At 34.9% G+C, this 23667-nt stretch overlaps 1 protein-coding gene across 2 annotated transcripts in view; it reads right to left on the bottom strand.

Moving 5' to 3' along the window:
• The window catches only part of DTNB (dystrobrevin beta), a 225735-nt gene that overhangs the window by 181559 nt on the left and 20509 nt on the right, over positions 1–23667 (bottom strand). For both annotated transcript variants that reach the window (XM_069495025.1, XM_069495024.1), the window contains exons 2-4: positions 23110–23177; positions 14423–14503; positions 8344–8557 (exon numbers count right to left, since the gene is read on the bottom strand). In XM_069495025.1, coding sequence (XP_069351126.1) covers positions 8344–8557; positions 14423–14503; positions 23110–23176 — 362 coding nt within the window. In that variant the 5' untranslated portion in view covers position 23177. The remainder of the gene's footprint in view (positions 1–8343; positions 8558–14422; positions 14504–23109; positions 23178–23667) is intronic.

Raw genomic sequence — 23667 nt, 5'->3', positions numbered from 1 at the left:
GAAAACTTTAGAACAGCATTTTAAAATGAGATAGTTCTTCTAAAAAGTAAGTCTTTTTTGAGAAATCACCATGACCCAATCAAAGGCTGCCAACAGGCCTGCCCCTATAGCAACAAGATTACAAATGGAGGGCCGTGTGTCTAATATGTTTAAATATTTAAAGTGATCAATCAAGCTAACAAATTATCAACCAGAATACTTTCCTAACTTTATACCTTGATTAATATACCTTTATAGTGACCAGGAAAGCCAAGTACAAATTTAGAATCATAAGACACTTCACATTCCCACATGGGGAAAGCCTGATCTCCTTTCCTTCCCACCTCCAGTACACCCCCTACTTCAAAGGACTATGCCTGCACAGGGATACTCCCAGCCCACATATCAAAGTTTTGCCCACATCCACAATAAATATCCACTTGTTGGCCAGTCCTTCGACATAGAGGCACTCTACTTAAAAAAAAAAAAAAAAAAAAAAAGGACAACATATACCATTTTTAGAAGTATAAGTACTAGAACAAATCGACCAAGAATTAAAATAATAATAAATGTATATTAAAAGCCATTATTAACATGAAACAAGAACCACAAATCATGAAAAAGAATCAATCAAATATATTAGGTATGGAAAAAACAATAGCTAAAAAATAACATAATAGATGGAATAAACAGTAGAATGGCTCCAGATGAAAAATAAATTAGTAAATAGAAATATAAACTGATAAACTGTTCTAAAAGGAAATAGAGAAAGTTAAAGAAATTGAACTATATGTGAAAAACATTAATAAAGAGAACACAGTAGATAATGCCAACAGTCAGAAAAACAAAAAATAAAAACACAAGAGGATATATGAAAAAAGAATAAGCTTCTGGTAATGGCAGACTAGTTGATTCTGATCAACTCTTCCTCTGAGCAAAAAAAGAGAAGATGGGAAAAGTCTGTAAAAGTCTCCTTGAATGCAAATGAGAACAACAGAGTTACCAAATGCAGGGAAGGCTGGATGCCCAAGGAGGTGAGTGCAATGGATGAAATCACTTTTCCATGCAAGTGATTTTCTGATTTCAGAGGAGAAAGCAAAAAGACTGAAGTACACAGTAACTCTTTCATGGGACTGAGAGCTAGAAAGACATGGAATCTTGGACCTGCCAAGGGAGAGGGGATCCTGGTAAAACTGCCAAACCCCACTCTTGGTACTTTTGGTTGAGAGCCCAAAGGCTGCACCTAAAAGTAATGGTGTCCAGATGTAAACAGGTCCTCACAGGGAATGAATCAGAAACTGAACTGAGGTGATCTGGATTGTTAAGGTTTCCAGGCACCTCGCAGAAGAAAACGTATGTCCTCTTTGGAAGAAAACCTAGGCCTCAAATTATTCCTGCAAATAATTCTACAATATAACGTCTGGCACATAATAAAAAGTAAAAAATAACTTTGCTATGTAATGTTTGGCATATAATAAAAAATAACAAGGCAAATAGGAAATAAGACATTATGAGTGAGAACCAGAAACAATAAATAATAGTACAAAAAGAACGACAGAAAATCCAGATATTAGATTATAAGCACAAATCTTAAAGTAACTATGCTTAGTAGTATTTAAGGAATAAGAGACAAGAATGAGATATTTGACAGTTAAATCTACCATATATAAATTTCCAAACTAAAAAAAAATCATTAAAATTAAGAACTTGATGGGTTCAAAAGCAGATTAGACATTAGTAAAGAGAGAGTAAATAAACTGGGAGATATATTATAGGAAAAATTGCCCAGAATGAAGCCCAGAGAGAGAAAAAGATGCCAATTGACAAAAAATGGTAAGAAAATATTGAGACGATAGTAACAACATATACTATACATGTATTTAAAGTCCCAGAAGAGAGGAGAGAATTGGGAAGAAACAACATATAAAGAGAAAACAATAATTTTTTAAAACAATGAAGTATATCAAACTACATATACAAAAGGCTCAATGAACTACAAGTAGGGTAAATACAAAGAAAATCACACTCTGACATACAATAGTAATAGCGCTTAAAACCAAAAACAAAATCTTAAAAGTTGCCAGAGAGCATTGAGAGATCACCACCAAAGAAACAAAGATTACATCTACAATTGACTTCTCAACAGAAATAATGTAAGCAAAAAGATACTGGAACAACATCCTTAAAATGAAAGAAACTCACTGTCAATCAAGAATTGTATTCCAAATGAAAATACCCTTAAAAAGAATGGAGGTGAAATTTTCAAACAAAAACCAAGCAAATGTAGCACAATCTGGCTTGCACAACGGAGATACCAAAGGGTGTTCTTCAGGCAGAAGGAAAATAATTCCTGATGGAGGCTTGCAAATATAAGAAGGAATGAAAAACAACAAAACTTATATGTTTAAAATCAAGCAGACCCTATTATTCTTTTATGCAGTTAACATCATTTAATTTACCCACAGATTTACCTATAAATTAAATATATAAAATAAAAATACACAACCATAATGAAGTGATAAATGAAATTAAAGAATCCCATAGTCTTTTCATTATGCAGAAAGAGAGTAATGGTACCAAATTCATAATAGACTTCGAAAAAAATCAAAACTGCATACTGTAATCTCTAAGATAAAGACAGGAAGAAGAAGGGAGAGCCTACTGATGAAAAGAATCTTAAGAGAATATCAACCAAGTGCAATACGTGAACCTCATTTGGATCTCAAGTCAAATAAAACATTAAAAAATAAAAGTTTATAAGAGAATTAGTGAAATGGGAAAACTAGATATTTTAAGATATTAATGAATATTTATTAATTTTTAAGTGAGATAATTTTTTAAAGGAGTCCCATCTTTCAGAGATATGCATACGCTAGAATATTTATATATATGCAATGCCATGACATCTGACATTTGCTTCAAATAAGCCAGGGAAGAAGGAAAGAGGTAGGGGAGGTGGAGAGCTAGGGGTAGAGCTGACATAAGACTGGCTGTGTGTTGATAGTTGTTGAAGCTGAGTGATAAGTATGTCAAGTTTTATTACAATATTCTTTCTGTGTTTGTAAATATTTGAAAATTTCCTTTAAAAAGCATGTCAAGAAAAAGATACATTAAGTTAAAAGTTAAGCTACAAATTAGGAGAAGATAAGCACAACATGCAGAACCAAGAAAGATTATCTAGAACATATGAAGAACTCGAACATTTCAATACAAAAAGAAAAAAAACAACACACTGGAATAACAGGCAAAAGACACAAAGAGGCATTTCACAGAAGAAACAAATAGCCAATAAACATATGAAGTCGCACTTAGCAATCAAGAAAATGCAAATCATGACAACAACACGATGTCATTTAGCAAAAGCTAAAAAGCCTGACAATTCTAAGCCTTAGAGAATGTGGATCAAAAGGATCTCTTATGCACTGGTACAACCTGGAAAAATAATTGATATTATCTTCTAATGTTGAACTTTCATATACCGCACAACTCAGCAATTCCATCCCTCAACATAGAACCAAGAGAAATACTTGCATACATGTACCGACACACATATAAGAATATTGCAAACAGTGTTGTTTGTTAAAGCAAAAACACGGAAAAAACCAAAATGGTATAGTAACACATAGAATATTATACAACAGTGAAAATATAATTGAACTATAGCTACAGGCAATAGAATGAATCTTTAAAATATATTAATGGATGAAAAAAGTAAATCAGATAATACTACATACAGCATGACATCCTTTTTATAATTGACAAAAATAATTAAAATTAAACATGTTTAATGTTTAAACATGTTTAGCCTATATATATGAAAAAACATTTTTTAAGAAGAAAGGACAGAGGATACTAGAGGTTGGGAAGGCTGAGGGAAAGGAGAGACAGGAAGATATTGGTTGAAGGATGCTAAATTATAGCTAGATAGAACAAATACATTCTAGTGTTCTGTAGCACTGTAGGATAACTCAAGTTAATGTATCACTTCAAATAGCTAAAAGGAAGATACTGAATGTTCCCAACACAAAGAAATGATAAGTATCTGAGATGATGGATATGCTAAATTACCCTGATCTGATCACTATACATTATATGCATCAAAATATCACTCTGTATATCATAAATATGTACAATTATTATGTCAATTTAAAAAATCAGGTCTCCTCTACTTGCAGGGGTTGACACATTCCTTCTCTGGAATGTACCAAACAAAAAAAAAAAAAAAAAGGAAAGAAAAAAATTTTAAAAAGAAGAAAATATAACACAAAATGAGGAGAGTGCTTACCTTAGGTGCAGGTCAGTGGGATGGGCAGGAGAGAAGAGAGGTAAATAGAAGCCACTGTCAAAGTTCAAGGTCCTACGTGAGACAATGGGTGCATGGATATTTATTATTTCTAAGAATGAATAATGAGGAAAGAAAGAGTACATGTACAAAGATCAATTAGAAGCCATGGTAGTAATTCAGAAAAAAGATGGAGATGATCTGGGATGCAGCCCTGGGATGGAGAGAAGCACATAGACTTGAGAGAGATTCAAGAGGTAGAAATAATAGAACTTGGTAAAGGATATGGGGACTGAGAAGGAAGGAAGAGTTATAAATGATTCTCAGGTTTCAGGTTCAAGGATCTACGTGGATAGTGGGGACACCTAAGGAGAAAGAGAACCACTAGTTCATGATGCACTGCATGAAACTTAGTGAACACGGTGTGTCTCCCTCATACCTAGTCCACCATCCATCCCCCACTATGTGGCACCATGTGGTCAAGGTAAAAACAAAACTACCCCCTGCTCCACAGGCACAAATTCTCGAGCATAACACCTACACATACCTGGCCCAAGCACATAATTCTGGATGAAAACTCAGTACTTCTGTTTGGTGTTGAAAGAAGTCAACTCTCTCCCCTTACCTCACCTCGAAAGAGGAAGCATTTAATAGCTGCTAGCAGGCATTTGTGAAGTCAGCCTAAGGATGAAGCTGATACAGGAGGAGAGCAAAGCCAAGATCACTAAAAGAAATGAAGCCAGGCAACCAAGATCAGGGATTGGCCTGCCTCTGGACCCCTCAGTTACGTGAGCCTATACCCCTGTTATTATAAAAGCCCACGTGAGTAGACTTTCAATTTCTTAGAACTAAATACAATGAACAAAGGCTGGAAACAGAAAGGGGGGTTTTAAGCAACAAACCTTAAAATGTGAAATTGGCTCAGCTGCAGAAGAGTAAGGAAGACCTCCTCTCCCTCATGCTGGGAATGTGGATATCCTTATTATATTGGTTAGAGTACCTTCTGTTGTATCATTACACCAGACCATGGGACTACCAATACTATTGTCCTGGAGGACCCAAGAGGAAAATGTAATGCAACTACCAGAACGTTTTCACTACTCCATCTGGCTTTCACTAAGGTCCTACACACAGAGGTTTGTAATATTGGTCTCTGTACTTCTCAATGTTTTTCATTACCAAAATATAAAGTATTCAGAACTCTCAGTATTAAAAAAATTAAATCCTAAGAAAATAGTGACTTAATGAAAAGTCTCAGATTCTATTTGCTCCTAACTGCTGTTTTACAGTCTTTTAATCCATTATAATAATCAGAAACTATCTGGCCAAAAACGTTGACTACAATTTGGAAGTTATGATTAAACAATTTTTGCATTCAAATTTTAACGTTGAGGAATCATGAAATATAAAGCCTGAAAGGCTTAATTAAAATAAATAACTAGGTATTCTATGTGTGAAAGGAACTCTCCAACCTAAGTAATAAAGTGGCCAATGAATAAAAAGACTAATATTTGACATATTTAACAAAATGCTCTGATTTTCAAGAGATTCTGATAACCAGGTCTCTTTCTTTTTTCCAGTACAATAAGGCCAATTTTAAATTTCTGGATAGCTAAATAAACCCTTATAAAGATTTCCAGGTTAGTAAAGATGTGATAATTTATTCTGATTACCATGGTCAAAGTTTTAATCATATTGACTTGAAAATTACCCAACACTACTGACATACTACATTTCTTATTCTTCTCTTTTCGTACTGGCTAGTTCTTTTTAGTGTGCTTTTCTACTCATCTGCCTTCATATGATTCACTGTCCATTCACTCTTTTTGTCTCTCTCTGTACATGTCTAGCTTCCTTTGAATGTGCCCCAGGATATCTTTGTACCTTCTGCTCCTAAGTTTGGTCTTCCCATTCTCCCTTCTGGTACCTTTTCACTCTTCCTTCCCCTCCCTTCTTTAGCCATATGCTATGGTCTAAATGTTTTTGTTCCTCTAAAATTCACGTTGAAATCCTAACCCCAAAGTGATGGCGTTAGGAGGTGGGGCCTTTGGGAGGCAATTAGGTCATGAAGGCAGAGCCCTCATGAATGGGATTAGTGCCCTTATAAAAGAAGTTCTAGAAAGACCTCTTATCCCTTCTGCCATGTGGGGACACGGCAAGAAGGTGGCATCTATGAGCCAGAAGGCAGGCCCTTCCTCAGACACGTCTGCCTTGATTTTGGACTTCCCAGCCTCCAGGATTATAAAAACAAATTTCTGTTGTTTATAAGTTACCCAGTTTCTAGTATTTGTTACAGCAAGCCAAATGAACTAAGACATCATAGTATTTAACTTATTTGGTATGATTATGGAGTCAAAGTTTTTAATCTCTGCTTTACCATTTTTAGACAGTAAGATAATTTTTATTTCTGACTTTTTAAAAAATTGTTTCTTGAATTAATTTGAATTGTGTGACTCTCAAATTTATTTATTCAGTGAGTCAGTGTCATAATAAGAGCTGCTTACTTACCACAGAGTAATAATTTTCACTAAGGGCTTTGAATCAAAAAGCCAATCCTTGGACAGGATAAAATTAACCTTATGAAGTCACTAATCTAAGTTACTAAAAGATGGCATTAGAATTCTGGTACTTACGTCTCTTCTCTTATACACTCTTTTTTAAATTTATTGTTTATTTTTTTATTATGGGTAAATAATAGTTGTATATCTTTATAGGGTACATGTGATGTTTGATACAGGCATACCATGCGAATTAATCAAATCAGGGTAACTGGCGTATCCATCATCTCAGGCATTTAACATTTCTTTGTGCTAGGAACATTCCAATTCCACTCTTTCATTTTAAAGTATACTCTAACTTATTGTTGATTCTTGTTTACTCTTATTTTAAAAATTCAAATTTCTGGGCTGGGTGTGGTGGCTCACATCAGTAATCTCAGCACTTTGGGAGGCAGAGGCAAGAAGATCCTTTGAGGCCAGGAGTTTGAGACTAGACTGGATAACATGGTGAGAATCCATCTCTACAAAAAATAAAATTAGCTGGGTATGGTGGCATGTGCCTGTAGTCCCAGCTACTCGGGAGGCTGAGGCAGAAGTATCGCTCAAGCCCAGGAGTTCAAGACCAGCCTGAGCAACATAATGAGACCTGGTCTAAAAAATATACAAATAAATAAATTCAAATCTCTTTAAATAATTTTCTATTAAATGGATATAATATCTAACTTGATAACAGCTTATTAAAATATTGTAAATTTAGTTAGTGCCTAAATTATGACTTGCCTTTGACACTTCCATAGTCTTACCACTAATTCACAGAATCCTCACAATTGTAAGATATTTATAATAGCATTTCACAAATGTAGGAACCCAAAGTAGGTCTACAGAGAGAAAAAAATGAAGCAGGGACAATTAACCCATTCAAATCAGATGCCCAATAGCATAGCAGGTATCCGAAATCTGAACTCTGGGTTCTGAGAATATAACCATTAATCTCTGTTATTCCACAATCATAAATCAGTCCTTTACAATTTATTTTTTGTTTTTTTTTATAATATCAACTTAATTCTCCACAAATATAAAGCATATAATTTCTGTTTTAATTCTGAGTATATTTAAATAGTTTTCTTCTCTTGTTGTAATTGTTTAATGCAGACAATGCTCTACGTTAAAAATTTTAAATAGGTTCTTAGACATAAATAAAGAGAAAATAAGATACTATAATCTAAGGACATTTGATATTACAAAGTGAAGAAAGATTAGTCTTAAGAGTCAAACAGAAAACCCCATAATAAAATTCAAAGCTTAGCTATATTTCACTGGATAGATAACAACTATATTAAGGTACCTATAATTTTACCAAACAATACATCTCAAGTGTTGTGATACTCCATAATATAATGAGTTTAATATATGACATACCCCAGGAGAGTAAGTCACGTTAACCAGTCTCTAGAAGGGACTTACACTGAATAATTTCCCTTTTAACTGTGATTCTAAGTTGACAACCCTTAGCAAGGCAGTATGGAAGCAGAATGATTAAGAGATCAGCATTCCTAAAATGAAGTAGGCATGTAAGATACTAGCCTGTCATATGCAGCAATCATAAAGTTGAGGAGGAGGCTGATAGACTGTTCCACACTGATTTGGTGAGTAGAAGGAAGGCGCTTGTTCAACTGATAGTAGATGGATGAGATGACAGTTTCCAGGCGGGACACACTGATCTCAGTGGTATGGTCCAGAGTATTAAGGCCATTGTCTCGGAAGGCTTCAATCATGTTCCAGATATCAACAAGATGAACTAAGAGACAAAGAAAATAAACTTTCAACAATTTTAAAGCATGGTACCACCTTCACAATTGGACACTTGAATTTGCCAATTAATTTTTAAGTTTAAAGAAAAGAAACTCTTTAGCCGACAATGAGAAAAACATTCTGTGGCAGAATAAAGAACATTCATCCTAGACGACATCAAGGAGCCACCACAGCAGTCCGGGACTGACTATCTTCACAGTTCATATTTAAACAACTAGTATTTCAGGTCTATGGAAATAGTGACCCATGCAATTCCTAACGACAGGTAATTAGGAAAAAAAGATGAAAAACTACTCATAAGAACTTCTAGCCTTTTTAGAAATTTGCTACATCACCTTGAATTCATCTTATGTTACTTCAGCCTAGAAACTTCAGCAACATTTAACAACTCAAATGTTTCTCTCTGTGGCCCTAAAAATAAAAAAATACAACTGCATTAAGTAAACCACTATTTTCCAGAAATAAGGTGGGCTAGGTACCTGGGTCTACCCTTCTCTTGAAAATAACTAAAATTCCTGGATGAAACATAAAAACATCTTCATTAGTGCACTGGTGACTCATGAAAAAAAATAAACAATATTCAACCAGACAGAAAAGAGACATTTCCTTGAAAGAGAAATAGCAAGAATGACATTTGACTTCAAGCAACAAAGGAGGCAGAAGACTGAAAAATAATTTTAATGTGCTAAAAAGAAATTACCACCAACTTTAAATTCTATACTAAGCAGAAAAAACTTTCAAGAAAAAAGGATCAAGAAAAACATTTTCAAATAAACAAAATCTGAAAGTATACTTTCCAACACTAAAGAACTGGGGGGAGGAACTGAAATGAAAATAGAACTGATCAATCCAAAAGAAGGTGGAGAAACATAGAACAAGTAGCACAAATAGAAAGCACAAAATAAAATGGCTGGTATGCATCCAAATATATCAGTAATTGCAATAAATATAAATATACTAATGTACCACTTAAAAGACACAAGACTAGGCCAGGCGTGGTGGCTCATGCCTGTAACCCCAGCACTTTGGGAGACCAACATGGGAGGATCACATGAGGCCAGGAGGTCGAGACCAGCCTGGGTAACATAGTGAGACCCCTACCTCTACAAAAAGTAAAAAAAATTAGCCAGGTGTGACAGCACATGCCTCAGCTACTTGGGATGACAACCTCTAACCAAAAGAAAACTGATGTAACTTTATTTATAGTACACAAAAAAATGGGCTTGGAAAACCACATGATCATTTCAACAGACACAGAAACAGCATTTGACAAAATCCAACACACTTTCATAATAAAAACACAGAAAACTAAGACTAGAAGAAACTTCCTCAACCTGATAAAGGGCATCTACAAAAAATCCCACAGCTAACGTTACACTTAATGGGGAAGGACTGAAAGCTCTCAACTCAGTATCAGGAACAAACACCCTAAAGTATAAGCAACCAAAGAAATAGATAACATTGCACTTTATTTGAATTAAAAACCTCTGTGTGTCAAAGGATTCTATCAAGAAAGTGAAAAGGCAACCTAAAGAATGGAAAAAACATATGCAAACCACATATTCATTAAGGGTCTAGGATCCAGAATGTATGAAAACTCTTACAATTTAACCAAATATCTAAAAGACAATCCAACTAAAAAATGGGCAAATAATTTAAATTGACATTTCTCCAAAAAAGATATACAAATGACCAACAAGCACATGAAAAGATGCTCAACATCATTAGTCATTAGGAAAATGCAAACAAAAACCACAATGAGATACTTCACATCCACTAGAATGGCTATCATTTTTTTTAAATGGAAAATAACAAGTGTCAGTGAGGACATAGAGAAACTGAAACTCTCATATACTGCTGATGCAAATGTAAAATCATGCAGCTGCTTTGGAAAACAGTTTAGCCATACCTCAAAAAGTTAAACATAGAGTTACTATATGACCCAGCAATTCTATTCCTAGAGAATTGAAAACATATGTTCATGCAAAAACTTGCACACAAATGTTCATAGCTGCTTTACTCATAGTAGCCAAATGTCAAACGACCCAAATGTCCATCAACTGATGAATGGATAAACACAATATAATACATTCATACAATGGAATATTATTCACCCATAAAAAGCAAGTACTGATACGTTCCACAATGTAGATAAACCTTGAAAACATTATGCTATGTAAAAGATGCCAGACAGTAAAGACCACATATTGTATGATTTCATTTATATGAAATGTTCATCAGAGGCAAATCCATTAAAAAAGTAAATTAGTAGTTGTGAGGAGGCAAGGGATGAGGGTGATGGGAGGAACTGCTAATGGGTATGGTTTCTTCCAACGGTGATGAAAATGTTCTAAAATTAGATAGTCATGATAGTTGTACAACTCTGTGAGAATACTAAAAACCACTGAACTATACACTTTAAAAGGGTGAATTTTATAGTATATGAATTATATATATCTCTATTTTAAAATGGTAGGACAAAACATATTGCTAAATATTAATATAAAAGAATCACTGCATAATGATTAAAAGTTTTCATTCGTAAGAAAGATTTAAGAACTTTATATTTATTTACATCTAACAGAATAGCCTCAATACATATAAAATAAAAATAAACAGAACCTCAAAGAGACATAAACAAATTCACAAGCTTAGTGAGAGATATTAACACACCTCTCTTAGTTAGTGATGGCACAAACATACACAAAATACAAGTACGGATACTGACAATGAAATTTCACAACTGACACAGAAGGCATGATAAACACTGTGTGGAGTACAGCCCCCACTGACTAGAGAATATGTATATCCTCAGCCATAAAGCAAAACTCAACAAATTTCAAAGGATTAAAATCATGAACCATGCTCTCTGATCAAAATTAAATTATTAAATTATAAAACAAAACTTTTAAAAGAAACCTTATCTTTAAAAATAATGAAAAACACTATTAGGGAGCTTTCTTAATCATATTAAGGCTGTTATGGTTTGAATATGTGTCCCTTCCATAACTCATGTTGAAATTTAATCCCTAATGTGGCAGTATTGAGAGGTGGGGCCTTTAGAAGATGATTGGGTCATTCATAGATTAATGAATTAATGGGTTATCATGGGAGTGGGACCGGTGGCTTTATAAGAGAAGGAAGAGAGGCCTGAGCTAGTATACTCAGCCCCCTCGCCAAGTGATGCTCTGCACCACTTTGAGCCTCTTCAGAAAGTCCACACCAGGAGAAGGCCCTCACCATATGTAGCCTCTTCCCCTTGAACTTCTCAGCCTCTATAAGAAATAAATTCCTTTTCTTTATAAATTACCTAGTTTCAGGTATTCTGTTATAAGCTAAAGAAAACAGACTAAAACAAAAGCTATCTACAAAGAACCTACAGCAAACATATTACTTAATAGTAACATGTTGAAAGTCTTCTCTCTGATAATGGTAATGACACAAGGAAGGTGCACTATCATCATTTCTATTGTACTTGAAGCCAGACCAACATAAATATGGAGGATAAACTCATAATCAATATAAGTATTGGAAGTGAGTATTAATAAATATAAATGTCATTACTCAAAAATGACAAAACTATGCACATGGAAAATCATAAAGACTCTACAGATAAGTTATTATTATATATAAGCTTAGAACAATTGCTAGAAACAAGTTCAAAATATAAAAATCACTGTATTTCTATACATGAGTAACATATAATGACATTTTAAAATACTATGTAAAACAATATCATAAGTTATCAAACACCTAGTAATAAACTCAATAAAGGATGTGTGCAACATCTCTACAAAGAAGGCTTTAAGTATAACTGGCAGAAATTAAAAACCTAAATAAATATAGGAATGAATATATCATGTTCACAGGAGGAAATCTCAGTATTGGGAATATGTCAGTTCTCCCCAACTTGATGTATAGATGCAATATAATCCCAATCAAAATTCCAGTATGACTGTACATTAAAAGAGTGAATTCCACTATATGGAAACTATACTTGAAAAAAGAAATAAAAAAAAAAAATCCCAATAGAGTTCTTTGTTTTATTTTGTTTTTACTAGAAATTGACAAGCAGACTTTAAAATTTATATGAAAATAAATGTAAAAGGCCAAGAATGTTCCAGAGAATCTCAAAAACAAAAACAGAACAAAGTAGTAAGGCCTGTTCTACCCAATATCAAGACTTATTAAGCTTTAATAGTGTTTATTGGTATAAGAAACAGTGTGGTAATTAGAACAGTGTGTTACTGGTACAAGGACCAACGGAACACAAGAGAGTCAAAAAGTAGAACTTCTCATGTATGGACACTGCTATGAACATTCTTGTATATTTCTCCTAATGAATATGAGAAGATTCTTTAGCAGCAAAGAAAAAGGATGACCTTTTCAATAAACAGTGAAGGGACAACTGAACACACATCTGGAAAAACTTGAAATTTGACTCCTACTTACACTGTATACCCACACTCAAAAAAATTTCAGGTGGGCTGTAAATCATATGTGAAAGGTAACAAAATAAAACCTTTAGAACAACAGATCTTTTATTTTATTAATATATCACTAATGCCACTAGCCTAGTTCAGGCTCTCAACATTTCACACGTAGACTACTATTTCTCAAGAATAATTATGGGAAAAATTATAAAAATGAGAGTTGCTCTAAAGTACTGGTTTTCAAACTTGTTGACCACAACCCACAGTAATGTATTTAAATCATCATACATACACACACACACCCCTAGATATATCAAAAACAAAAGTTTCATAAAATACTTCTTAGCCTTACCACATAGATATACAAAAAAGTTCCATGAAACACTTTTTAGCCTTAGACATATAAAAAACAAAATAGATACATAAAAAAACAAAAGTTTCATAAATCACTTTTTAGCCTTACCACATAAGCTGCATTCTAAAATTTTCTTTTTCTTTCTTTGTTTTCCATTACATGTTTTAAGTCTGGCTAGAGCCCACCAAAACGATTTCATGAAGCATTAATGGGTCACAACCCTCAATCTGAAAAACGATGCTTTGGAAACCACTGCCATGACTTCAATCTAGGATGGCATGATAAACTCTTTGGAGAGAATTTTATGCTAGGATTTGTAAGACTTAAAGTAAGGTAGAAGTTGCCAGATACAAAGTGGCTTGCCCAAGGTCACTTGATTGTAATAAATAGCAAAACCAGTTCTAAAACTGCGGTTTTTCAATTCTAAGGTTATAATCTTCTTAGAACTTAAAGTTTTGTTAAACTGAAATCAGTTTTTCATTAATACACACACGCACACACATATGCATGAAAAGTACAATAATTCTGTCATAAGTTAATCTTCATGGAAATTAAGAAAGATTACATCTAAACATACATACAAATACATACACACACACACACACACACACACAATGCTTTATTTTATAATCCACGTGGTAGCAGTTACTTACAGAAGAGGTTGATTCATGTTACATGAAGCTTAATCAAGAAAACCAATTCTTATTATACCTTTATCAAAAACATTGTTTTTCTTTTCCTTCAGAAACTGATAAATTGTATTAACTTTGTATAAAACATTTCCTTAATAAAAAGTGACAGCGAAAAATCAATTCTCCCATTTAAAGAATATTAATACTATGCCAACTTCAAAACTAGTTACATTATTGAGTTTGTTAAATATTTTGAGACAAAGGACTAAAATGACAAGTTCTTTCCATTGCAAAGCTTACATTCTGATAAATACTTGAAACAAAATTAATTCAATTAACATTACAATATAATTAAAAGGTATTAAAATCTTTCATTTTATAATACTGAGAACTCTACCCAGCTATCACAGAAATCAGGAGAAATCACTTACGGTTGCATCGTTTTTGTACAAATCGTAATTTGCAAGCTGTTCTGTAAGTTGATAGTCGTATGACATCAAAATTCTGAGCACCTGAAAAAAGCACAAATAAAAATGCTCAACTGGATTTACCATTTAGTTTCTAAATGCTAGAAAGTGACTCCATTCCACTGTGTTACCACAGTATACAACATATCAACTAGGCCTTCCTCTGATAAAACAAAAACAGAGGGTCAATTAAAAAAAATTTTTTTTAATGGAGGGAAGAAGGGTTAGGAAACTCCTGCATGCCCACTGCACGTCAGCACTCTGCTGTCAGTTTTGCCCATACTATCCTGTCAGCTAGTCTGAGAAAACCTGATGGAGGAACACTCATGATGTGTGTGAATGAACTACATACTGGTCGGGGGCCTGTTAGGGACCTGACCACAGTACCCCATCCCCCTACCATCTGTGGAAAAATTGTCTTCTATGAAACTTAAGACCCTGGGATGCCCACACAGCAGGAGGTGAGCAGGAGGTGAGCAGCGTGAAAGCAAGCGAAGCTTCATCTGTATTTCCAGCCGCTCCCAACCGCTAGCATCACTGCCTGAGCTCCGCCTCCCTGCCCCCCAACCCCCGCAAGCTTTGGAAAAATTGTCTTCCATGAAACCAGTCCTTGGTGCCAAAAAGGTTTGGGACCACTCAACTACATGATTAGGAAAGGGGAGTGGTTGGTACTGTAGGGAAGACCCTAGCCTGGAGTCAGAAAAACTACATTCCAGTCCCAGCCTGACCACCAACCAGAGAATACAACTATGGCCATGCTGCCATTTCTGCGCAGCCTCGGACTTCGGGTCTATAAAATGAGGGAACTGACCAGCTGCTTCTAAGGTCCCCTTCCAGGTCTGTGGCATCCTGTATTCTCCTAAAAATGGCCACAGTGACATTTCCAGAGCAGTATTGCATGTGCTTCTAGTATGTTACGCCTCCCTATCAAGAACTAGAAATCATTTCCCTCCACTTGAATCTGACCAGGACATTGTGACAACCTTAATGCATAGAATGCCACAGAAGGTAGAGTGTACAACTTCTGAAGACAGATGATAGAAGATGGTACAGCTTGCCCTGCTCTTGCTCTTCCCGGATGCTTGCTCTGGAGCCTACATGCCACATTGTGAGAAAGCCAGACTAGCTAGAGAGGCCACCGAGAGAGTCTACCAACCAAAAGACAGCACCCATTGTCAAACACACACATAAGCACACCTTCAAATGATCCTGATTCAAGCCCTGGGCCTCTGAGTCTTCTAAGACCTCAGACATCATGAGCAAAGTCAATTCATCAGCACTGGATGCTATTTTAAGTCCAGACCCACAAAATGCATAAACAAAATAAATGATTGTTTAGGGGTAAGTGATATACAGCCATAGTAAATAGAACAAAGCCTAAAATTACATGAGTCTATAAATCACACCTTGTTCTCATTTCAAAATTTATTGCAAATGAAGTCTCCTTAAATTTTAAGGCCACTTTAGATAGGTTTGGCCCCTAGTGTGAGTTTTTTATTTCATCTATCCTTTATAAGATCTGGCAACAACTTTTTACTCAATAAGGGGAAAGTGATCTGGCACAAATTATCTTCTACCTGTATTTAAGGGCATCTCTCATTTGTGTTCATTTCATGGTAAAGAGGGGCAGTGGGGGGTGGGGAGAGGAAGAATTTTTCTGCGTTTTTGGTGAAAGCAATATTTATTGACCAAAAGATGAATAAGTGTATTAGTCTCTCTTCAATCAACCTTCATCTTAATCTCAGGAATAAAATTATTTCCTCCATCACCTGATCCTCACAAAATTTCTATCCTTCTGTAGATATATAGTCCTTTCTTTTTTTTAAAATATGAAAGCTCTATTAAAATATAATTCATATACCATACAATTTATCCATTTAAAGTGTATATATAATTCAATGCTACTTACTATATACACAGAGTTATGCAATCATTACTGCAATCAATTTACAACATTTCATCATCCCAAAAAGAAACCTCTTCCCCTTACCAGTCACTCTGCCTACTTTTTAATTGGATTGACTTTTATTATTGAGTTATAAGGGTACTTTATATATTCTAGATACAAGTCATTTACAAGATACATGGTTAGCAAATATTTTCTCTTCTGTGGGCAGGAATTTTGCTTCCTTGGTGGTATACACTAAAGCACAAAAGTTTATCATTTTGATAAAGTCCCATTTATCTATTTGTTCTTTTGTCACTTGTGCTCTTCACGTCATGTGCAAGAAGGCTTTGACTAATTCAAGGTCAAGAAGACTTACACCTATGTTTTCTTCTAAGCGTTTTATTGTTTTAGCTCTTACTTTAGGTATATGATCCATTTTGAGTTAATTTATTATATGGTGTGGGGTAGGGGTCCAATTCATTCTTTTGCATATGGATATCCAGTTGTCCCAGCACCATTTGTTTAAACGACTATTCTTTCCTCACTGAATGGTTTTGGCACCCTTGTCAAAAGTCAACTAAACACAGATACATGGGTTTAATTCCAGACTTCCAATTCTATCTCACTGATTGTATGTCTATCCTTATGCCAGTAGCACACAATCTGGATTATTACAGCTTTGCAGTAAATTCTGAAATCAGAAAGTATGAGTCTCCAAATTTGTTCTTCATTTTCAAGATTGTTTTGGCTATTCTGAGTCCCTTGAACTTCCATATGAATTTTAGGATCAGCCCATCCATTTCTGCAAAGAAGCCAGTTTGGCTTTTTATGAGGATTGCATTGAATCTGCAGGTCAATTTAGAGAATGCTGACCCTTACTTAATACTTAACAACATTAAGTCTTCCAATCCATTAACACAGAATATATTTCCATTTGTTTAGGTCTTCCATAATTTCTTCCAACAATGTTTTATAGTTTTATTGCTTTAGCTCTTACATTTAGGTACATGATCCATACTTCTTTTGTTAAATTTATTCAGTTCTATTTTCTTTTACTCATTTAGCTTCTTAATATATCACTATCTCAACCTAAATATTTTAAATTGGAACCATTAAACATAAATAGATCAAAAACCAAATCAATAATTTAAAGAAAAAATACTGACAAATTTTTCAAGGGCATTTAATAAATAATCTGTCATTAAATCACTGTGGGTAATTTTAATGTCTATTTTTTAAGAAATATTTTTATGGGAAATACTAAGAAAATGAATATGAACAGCTAGGAAAGGAAAGTTCCATCCCCAACTGACAAACAGAAAGGTTACTAATCTGATTGATCAGACTGCAGATCATTTATTAGGCCATGTTTGCTAATGGAGAAGAAGTAATTATAGGAAAAAGTCAGTGCACCTGGTATAAAACTCACTTTCTTCAGACCCTTTCTCCAGTGCAGTTAGAGTCAGATTTGGGTACTGCAAAAGATGAAATAGAGCAAATATCACACAAGTTCAAAAATAACTACTAATAGTTTAGGAAAATAAGAAACTCCATATGCTCCAGCCCAGTTTGCCAGAGATCGCTATACTAAAGTTTCAGGTACTAGTCAAGAATTAAGTGTCACTCTTTTTTTTGCCATTGTTCCTTCTGAAAACATATCACTCTAAAACCCAGTGGGGAAAAGGTACAGATACCAGTGGGATGGCACAGGATTCAGAAATTCTAGGGAACCATGGCCATAATATAATTTCTGAAAACCTAATGGCAATCCAAATCCCAAAATAATTTCTAAAAGTTAAGATATAATCTATAATCTTAGAACCTTATCAAAATCTCACAGTGCCAACATTCTACTTAATTGGGTTCTAAAACTACCCATATGTCTATCTTCTTTCAGAGCAGTCATCTTTCCTGGTTTCTGTAAGGAATATCGTCATCCACTGCCACTAAGGACAGCCTTCACTTTTTAAATACTTTCCTTATGTAAGGGTCAGGTTGATTCCTCAATGAAGAAATATTGTAGTCTGACACATACAAAAGAAAACAGAAAGCCCTCAGCAAAAAAAAAAAAAAAAAAGGCCGGGCGCAGTGGCTCACGCCTGTAATCCTAGCACTCTGGGAGGCCGAGGCAGGTGGATCGTTTTGAGCTCAGGAGTTCAAGACCAGCCTGAGCAAGAAAGAGACCCCGTCTCTATTAAAAATAGAAAGAAATTACATGGACAACTAAAAACATATATATAAAAAAAAAATTAGCCAGGCATGGTGGCGCATGCCTATAGTCTCACCTACTCGGGAGGCTGAGGCAGGAGGATCGCTTGAGCCCAGGAGTTTGAGGTTGCTGTGAGCTAGGCTGACGCCATGGCACTCTAGCCCGGGCAACAGAGTGAGACTCTGCTTCAAAAAAAAACAAAAAACAAAACCACTGAAAATGATTATGTTAGCCCTTTGGGCTTCTGAAGTAGAAATAATTACCCTTCACTTCTTTATAAGAAATACAGTAAGTGTCGTGTTAATACTAATGACAGTATGTTTTAAGCTTTTTAAGAAATGGTACAAAGGGTACTAACTAACTACACAGGCAGAACTCTATCCCCAGTTAGAAAGCCCAGTGAAGCTACTGAGCAAGTGAGGGCAACACAAGAACACTGGATACCCAAGAGGTATGGGAGAAATTTGGGAAAAGGATAAGAAGATACTAAAACTTCTGTCCACATTACATCTCTTCATTTATGAGAATGGGATATGAATGTTATATAGTATAATCAAATCCCAAGGAAAGCAAAGAGACAAATGGAAGGATTTCTTTGTACCTGCTTATATCAAAAGCTTAAAATTCCATGAGAAATGCCACTCTAGCAACAAGGAAAACCTTGAGAACAGCACTGAGCCACTTGTTAAAAGCCACTCCTCATAAAACTCTGCAATTACTTCTAAAACATTTATTTGAGATATCACTCTGAAGTTGATTCCCGCTGACAGCTTCCTATATTTTGTGTAACTATACTTCCACTAAGGAGGATGCAGTTCTATTTGTTAAAATGTTGAAGAAAAATGCAATCTCAGATGAGATTTTATTGCACAGCAAACACCTCCTTAGACTTCAGGACAGGGGAACAGTTCTAGGCAAATGACAAATGTGGAAGAAAGATCAACTTCCAAGTCTTTTTATAAGTAAGGAGATATAAATAATAAATATGAGATAAGTAATAGCCAGTATGGCATGTGTGTGTGTGGCAATAGGAGAAGGCAGAAGGATATGAAGTTAAATCTGCTAAGTACAATCACAGTGGAAGATAATGATGTGATTCTAAGAGTTAATTAATATCATCTGATCATAAGTATTGCCTGGGCACAATATTAAAATATGGAATTCCAGGCCCCACTCCAAATCTACTTACTAAATCAAAATTTCTAGACAGAAACCTGGAATCTTCTTTTTTTTGAGACAGAGTCTCGCTCTCTCGCCCTGGCTAGTCACCATAGCTCACTGCTACAACCTCAAACTCCTGGGCTCATGCAATCCTCCTGCCACAGCCTCCCCAGTAGCTGGGACTACAGGCGTGTGCCACCACGCCCAGCTAATTTTTTCTATTTTTAGGAGAGATGGGGTCTCCCTCTTGCTGGTATCAAACTCCTGACCTCAAGTGATCCTCCTGCCTTGGCCTCCCAGAGTGCTAGGATTACAGGCATGAGCCACCACACCTGGCCTGGACTCTTCATTCTTAACACATGCCCCAAGAGAGTCTTATAATCAAGCTAGGTTGAGGAAACACAGGATTTCCCCACTCAACTAAAAAGGTCTGGCTCAGATTTCATCTCATATCCAACTCCAATCAGTCTGGACAACATATAATTACCCAAATGGGCCAAGCCCACTCATCTCCAGGCTCCTATAAGTACTACTGTCCCAGCACTCCCTTCACAGGTCATCAGGCTGACTCAGCCTGGACATCTCTTCTCCGAGACCCCTGCTGGACCCCTGTGCCCTCCCCTTTATAGCTCCAACTGCCTCATCATTCCTTGTTTCCATTTCCAGGAAACTAAGTTCCATGAAGGCAGAGGCCATTTTTTGTTGTTATTGTTCATTATGATACACCTAAAACTAAGATATAATAAAACTAGCACTTGAAATATTGACTGAATGAATGAATAAATAAGTGAAAATTAGGCAAGTTCTGTGTTCCTTGTACAAAAAACTCTGATCTACTTTCCCTCAAAAATATACCAAAAGATTAAACAAACTATAGATACAATTTTGGACACTAGCAAAGATAGGCTGATAGAGGGAGATGATAAAAATAGTGGAGAAGCCACCCCATGCTTTTAGCCTCCTTCAGGTAGGGCACAGGATTCCAAACTGTGTTCTAGGGAGCCATAGGTTTGGTAGAAGTGCTCAGCAAGCCAATGGGAGATGTAAGGAAGTAAGTGTATTTTGTCAAAAAGCAATGTAAATGGGGAGAAGAGGGATGAGGAGGAGAAAAGGAAGGAAAGGGGAGATAAGGTTACACATTTAGCAGATGTAAGTATAATAGCATTCTGAATTGCCTGAAAACTCTTACAAGCATTTCCAATAAGAAAAAAAACTTTCAAAGAATATTAGTTCAAATAAGTAACATAAATGACTTTCTTATTTTTTTCTTGACAGTAGGAATAAAAACCCTGAGGAACAGAGATGAAGCCAGAGATTCCATCAGAGAGGAAGGTACAAGCCATGACCACTGAAGGATGACTGTCTCAGTGGGTGAATGAGGAAAAGCAGAGAAAAAACATTCCTACAAAGGGAAATGGTGGGACACATGCCTGGCTCCACCTAGATTTAGATTAAACTTATCTAGATTTAGCAAAAAATAATGGCAAGCAAAGAAAGTGATAACTAAATGGATTTGATTGCATGAAAACTGATTATATAAAATAATAACAAAATCTAATTTGTGAGATTAAAAAAGATAACACTAAAAATAGCATATATTTCATAAAGGAGATACTCTAAAACAGACTAATATTCTTGTATTATTTGAACAAAGTTATAAATATTGATAAGCTTTAAACTTCATTTTAATTGATGTTAGTATTTCTAGGTTAACCACAAAAAGAACAGAAAAAATATACATACAATTCAAAGCCAAGTAGAAGGAAGAGTGGAAGGGAAGGAAGAAAGCTCAATTTATCTATGAGAAGGCAAGAAAGAAGGGGAAAAAAAAAGGACAAAATTGGAGCACAAAATAAGATAGAAAAAATGAAATATATCAGTATTCATTTAAAAAAAGGTTAAGCAGAATAAACTCTTCAGTGACTAGGTAGATTGTCACATTTTTAAAAACTAATCTAACTTACGCTGTTTATAGGAGACACAAAATAAAACACAAGAACTCAAAAAATTTTAAAGGAAAAGAATGAAAATATATATACTGTACTACGTATGCTAACCAAAAGAAAGCCAGCACAGTTTCATTAACATATAACAAAATAAACTTCAAAGCAAAAAAAGCATTACTAGAAAAAGAGGGTAACCATATAATGACAAAAGATTCACTTTCCTAGGCACACATAACATTTTAAAGGTACATGCATCTAAGAACTAAAGCTTCAAAACCTGACAGAACTATACATAAGGAGAAATTTAAAAATCTACGATCAAAGCAGAGATTTTTAACATCTTTCAGCAATTAAGATCAAGCAATCAAATCACTAAGGACAAAAAAGATTTTTTAAATAAAATATGCAACAAGTTTGATCTAAATAATGCAGAAATCATATATACATTATTTTCAAGCACTCATGGAATATCTGGAAAAACATAAAATATCAATAAATATCATCGAAGATTCTAGATCATCCCTCATTCCCTGACCCATAACTCAATTAAGCTACAAAGATTTTTTAATTAAAATATTTATTAGCAAATTTAAAGAGATACTTCTAAATAATTCATAATGAAAATTAGAGAACTCATCATGAAAATAGTAAACATAAGAATGCTTGGGATGCAAAAAAAAAAAAAAAAGACACACACAGGAAACTTTATTCTTAAATGCTTACATAAAAAAAAGTCTGAAAATAAATGGCCTTAGTAAACCAACATAAATTAGAGGCTGGGCACAGTGGCTCACACGTGTAATCCTAACACTCTGGGTGGCCAACGTGGGAGGATGATTCAAAATCATCTTTCTTTAAAAAATGGTATAGCTACCTACTTAGGTAGAAATCTATAAACTAAGCATCATTAAGACTAAAAAAAGAGTTGAGAAAGATTATTAGATTCTAAATTGACATACTTAAATCAATCCAATACCTAGATAATACATTCAAGTAATAAGGCTGGAAAAAGGTGATTTGGGCATCCATAGAAGGTAATTATGCTGGGGTTTGGGGGTGATGTTGATCTAAATAAGATTTTAGCTAAGTAAGATTTTAGCAAGGGGAAAATGTTGTCTGCTTCACCTTACTAAAATGAGTGAAGTCAGGAACTGTTTTGTTCTCCTCTGTAACCCAAGCACCTAGAATAGTGCCTGGAACATGGCAGATCCTCAATAAATGCATTAAAAGCTGGATGGGAAAGACGACCCCTCTTCTAAGTCTGGAAGGGTAGGCAGGAGCAGTTTGTCAGATGGTGGAGGCAATGGCCTTAGCAAAGGCATGAAACAACATGATCCATCTGCAGGAAAGCCAATTCAGTGTTGCTGGGAACTGACACACAAGGGATGGGATGAAAATTGGGAACTTGCACACAGGAACAAAGATTCCAGAAGCACTCAAGACTCACGCATTTCTATGAACAGCTGCCTCTTTTCTGCCACCGTCTTCCGCTTGTTCCCACTTTCCTCAATCATCCTAGAGACAAAGAAAGATACAATAAACCACTGTATAATTTGACAATTCAACCAAGTGCTAATCATTCTACTGTGAAGAGGTACAGGAAACCAAGTTGCAAATGCACATTTTAAGACCATATCAGTAAAAATAAACTGGAAGCCTGATACAAAAAAAGGTAGACTATTGTACTTTTACTTGATAGCTTCTAAAATATTAATAAGTCAATACTTAATTGAGCTTGTATACTTGCTTCTTGTGCTGAAAATATGGGGCTGTCTTATTTCTAACTTTATTTTCTCTGCAGAGTCCTGGATTAGTTGAGACAGTTTCCCATATCATTACTGTTTTATAAATAAACATGTTTGATAGATAAACATGTTTCTAAATACAATTTAGAAAATAAATATAATGAAAGGCTGCAATAAAGAACATAAGAACAGTTGGCTTATACATAAAAAAAAATAAATAAAATCTTTTTTCTTTTTTTCTATTTTTAGAGACAGGGTCT

The sequence above is a fragment of the Eulemur rufifrons genome, chromosome 19 (genome assembly GCF_041146395.1).
Source record: "Eulemur rufifrons isolate Redbay chromosome 19, OSU_ERuf_1, whole genome shotgun sequence".
Lineage (NCBI taxonomy): Eukaryota > Metazoa > Chordata > Mammalia > Primates > Lemuridae > Eulemur > Eulemur rufifrons.
Note: the sequence above shows the minus strand (reverse complement) of the source record. Positions and strands in the feature narration are given on the sequence as shown.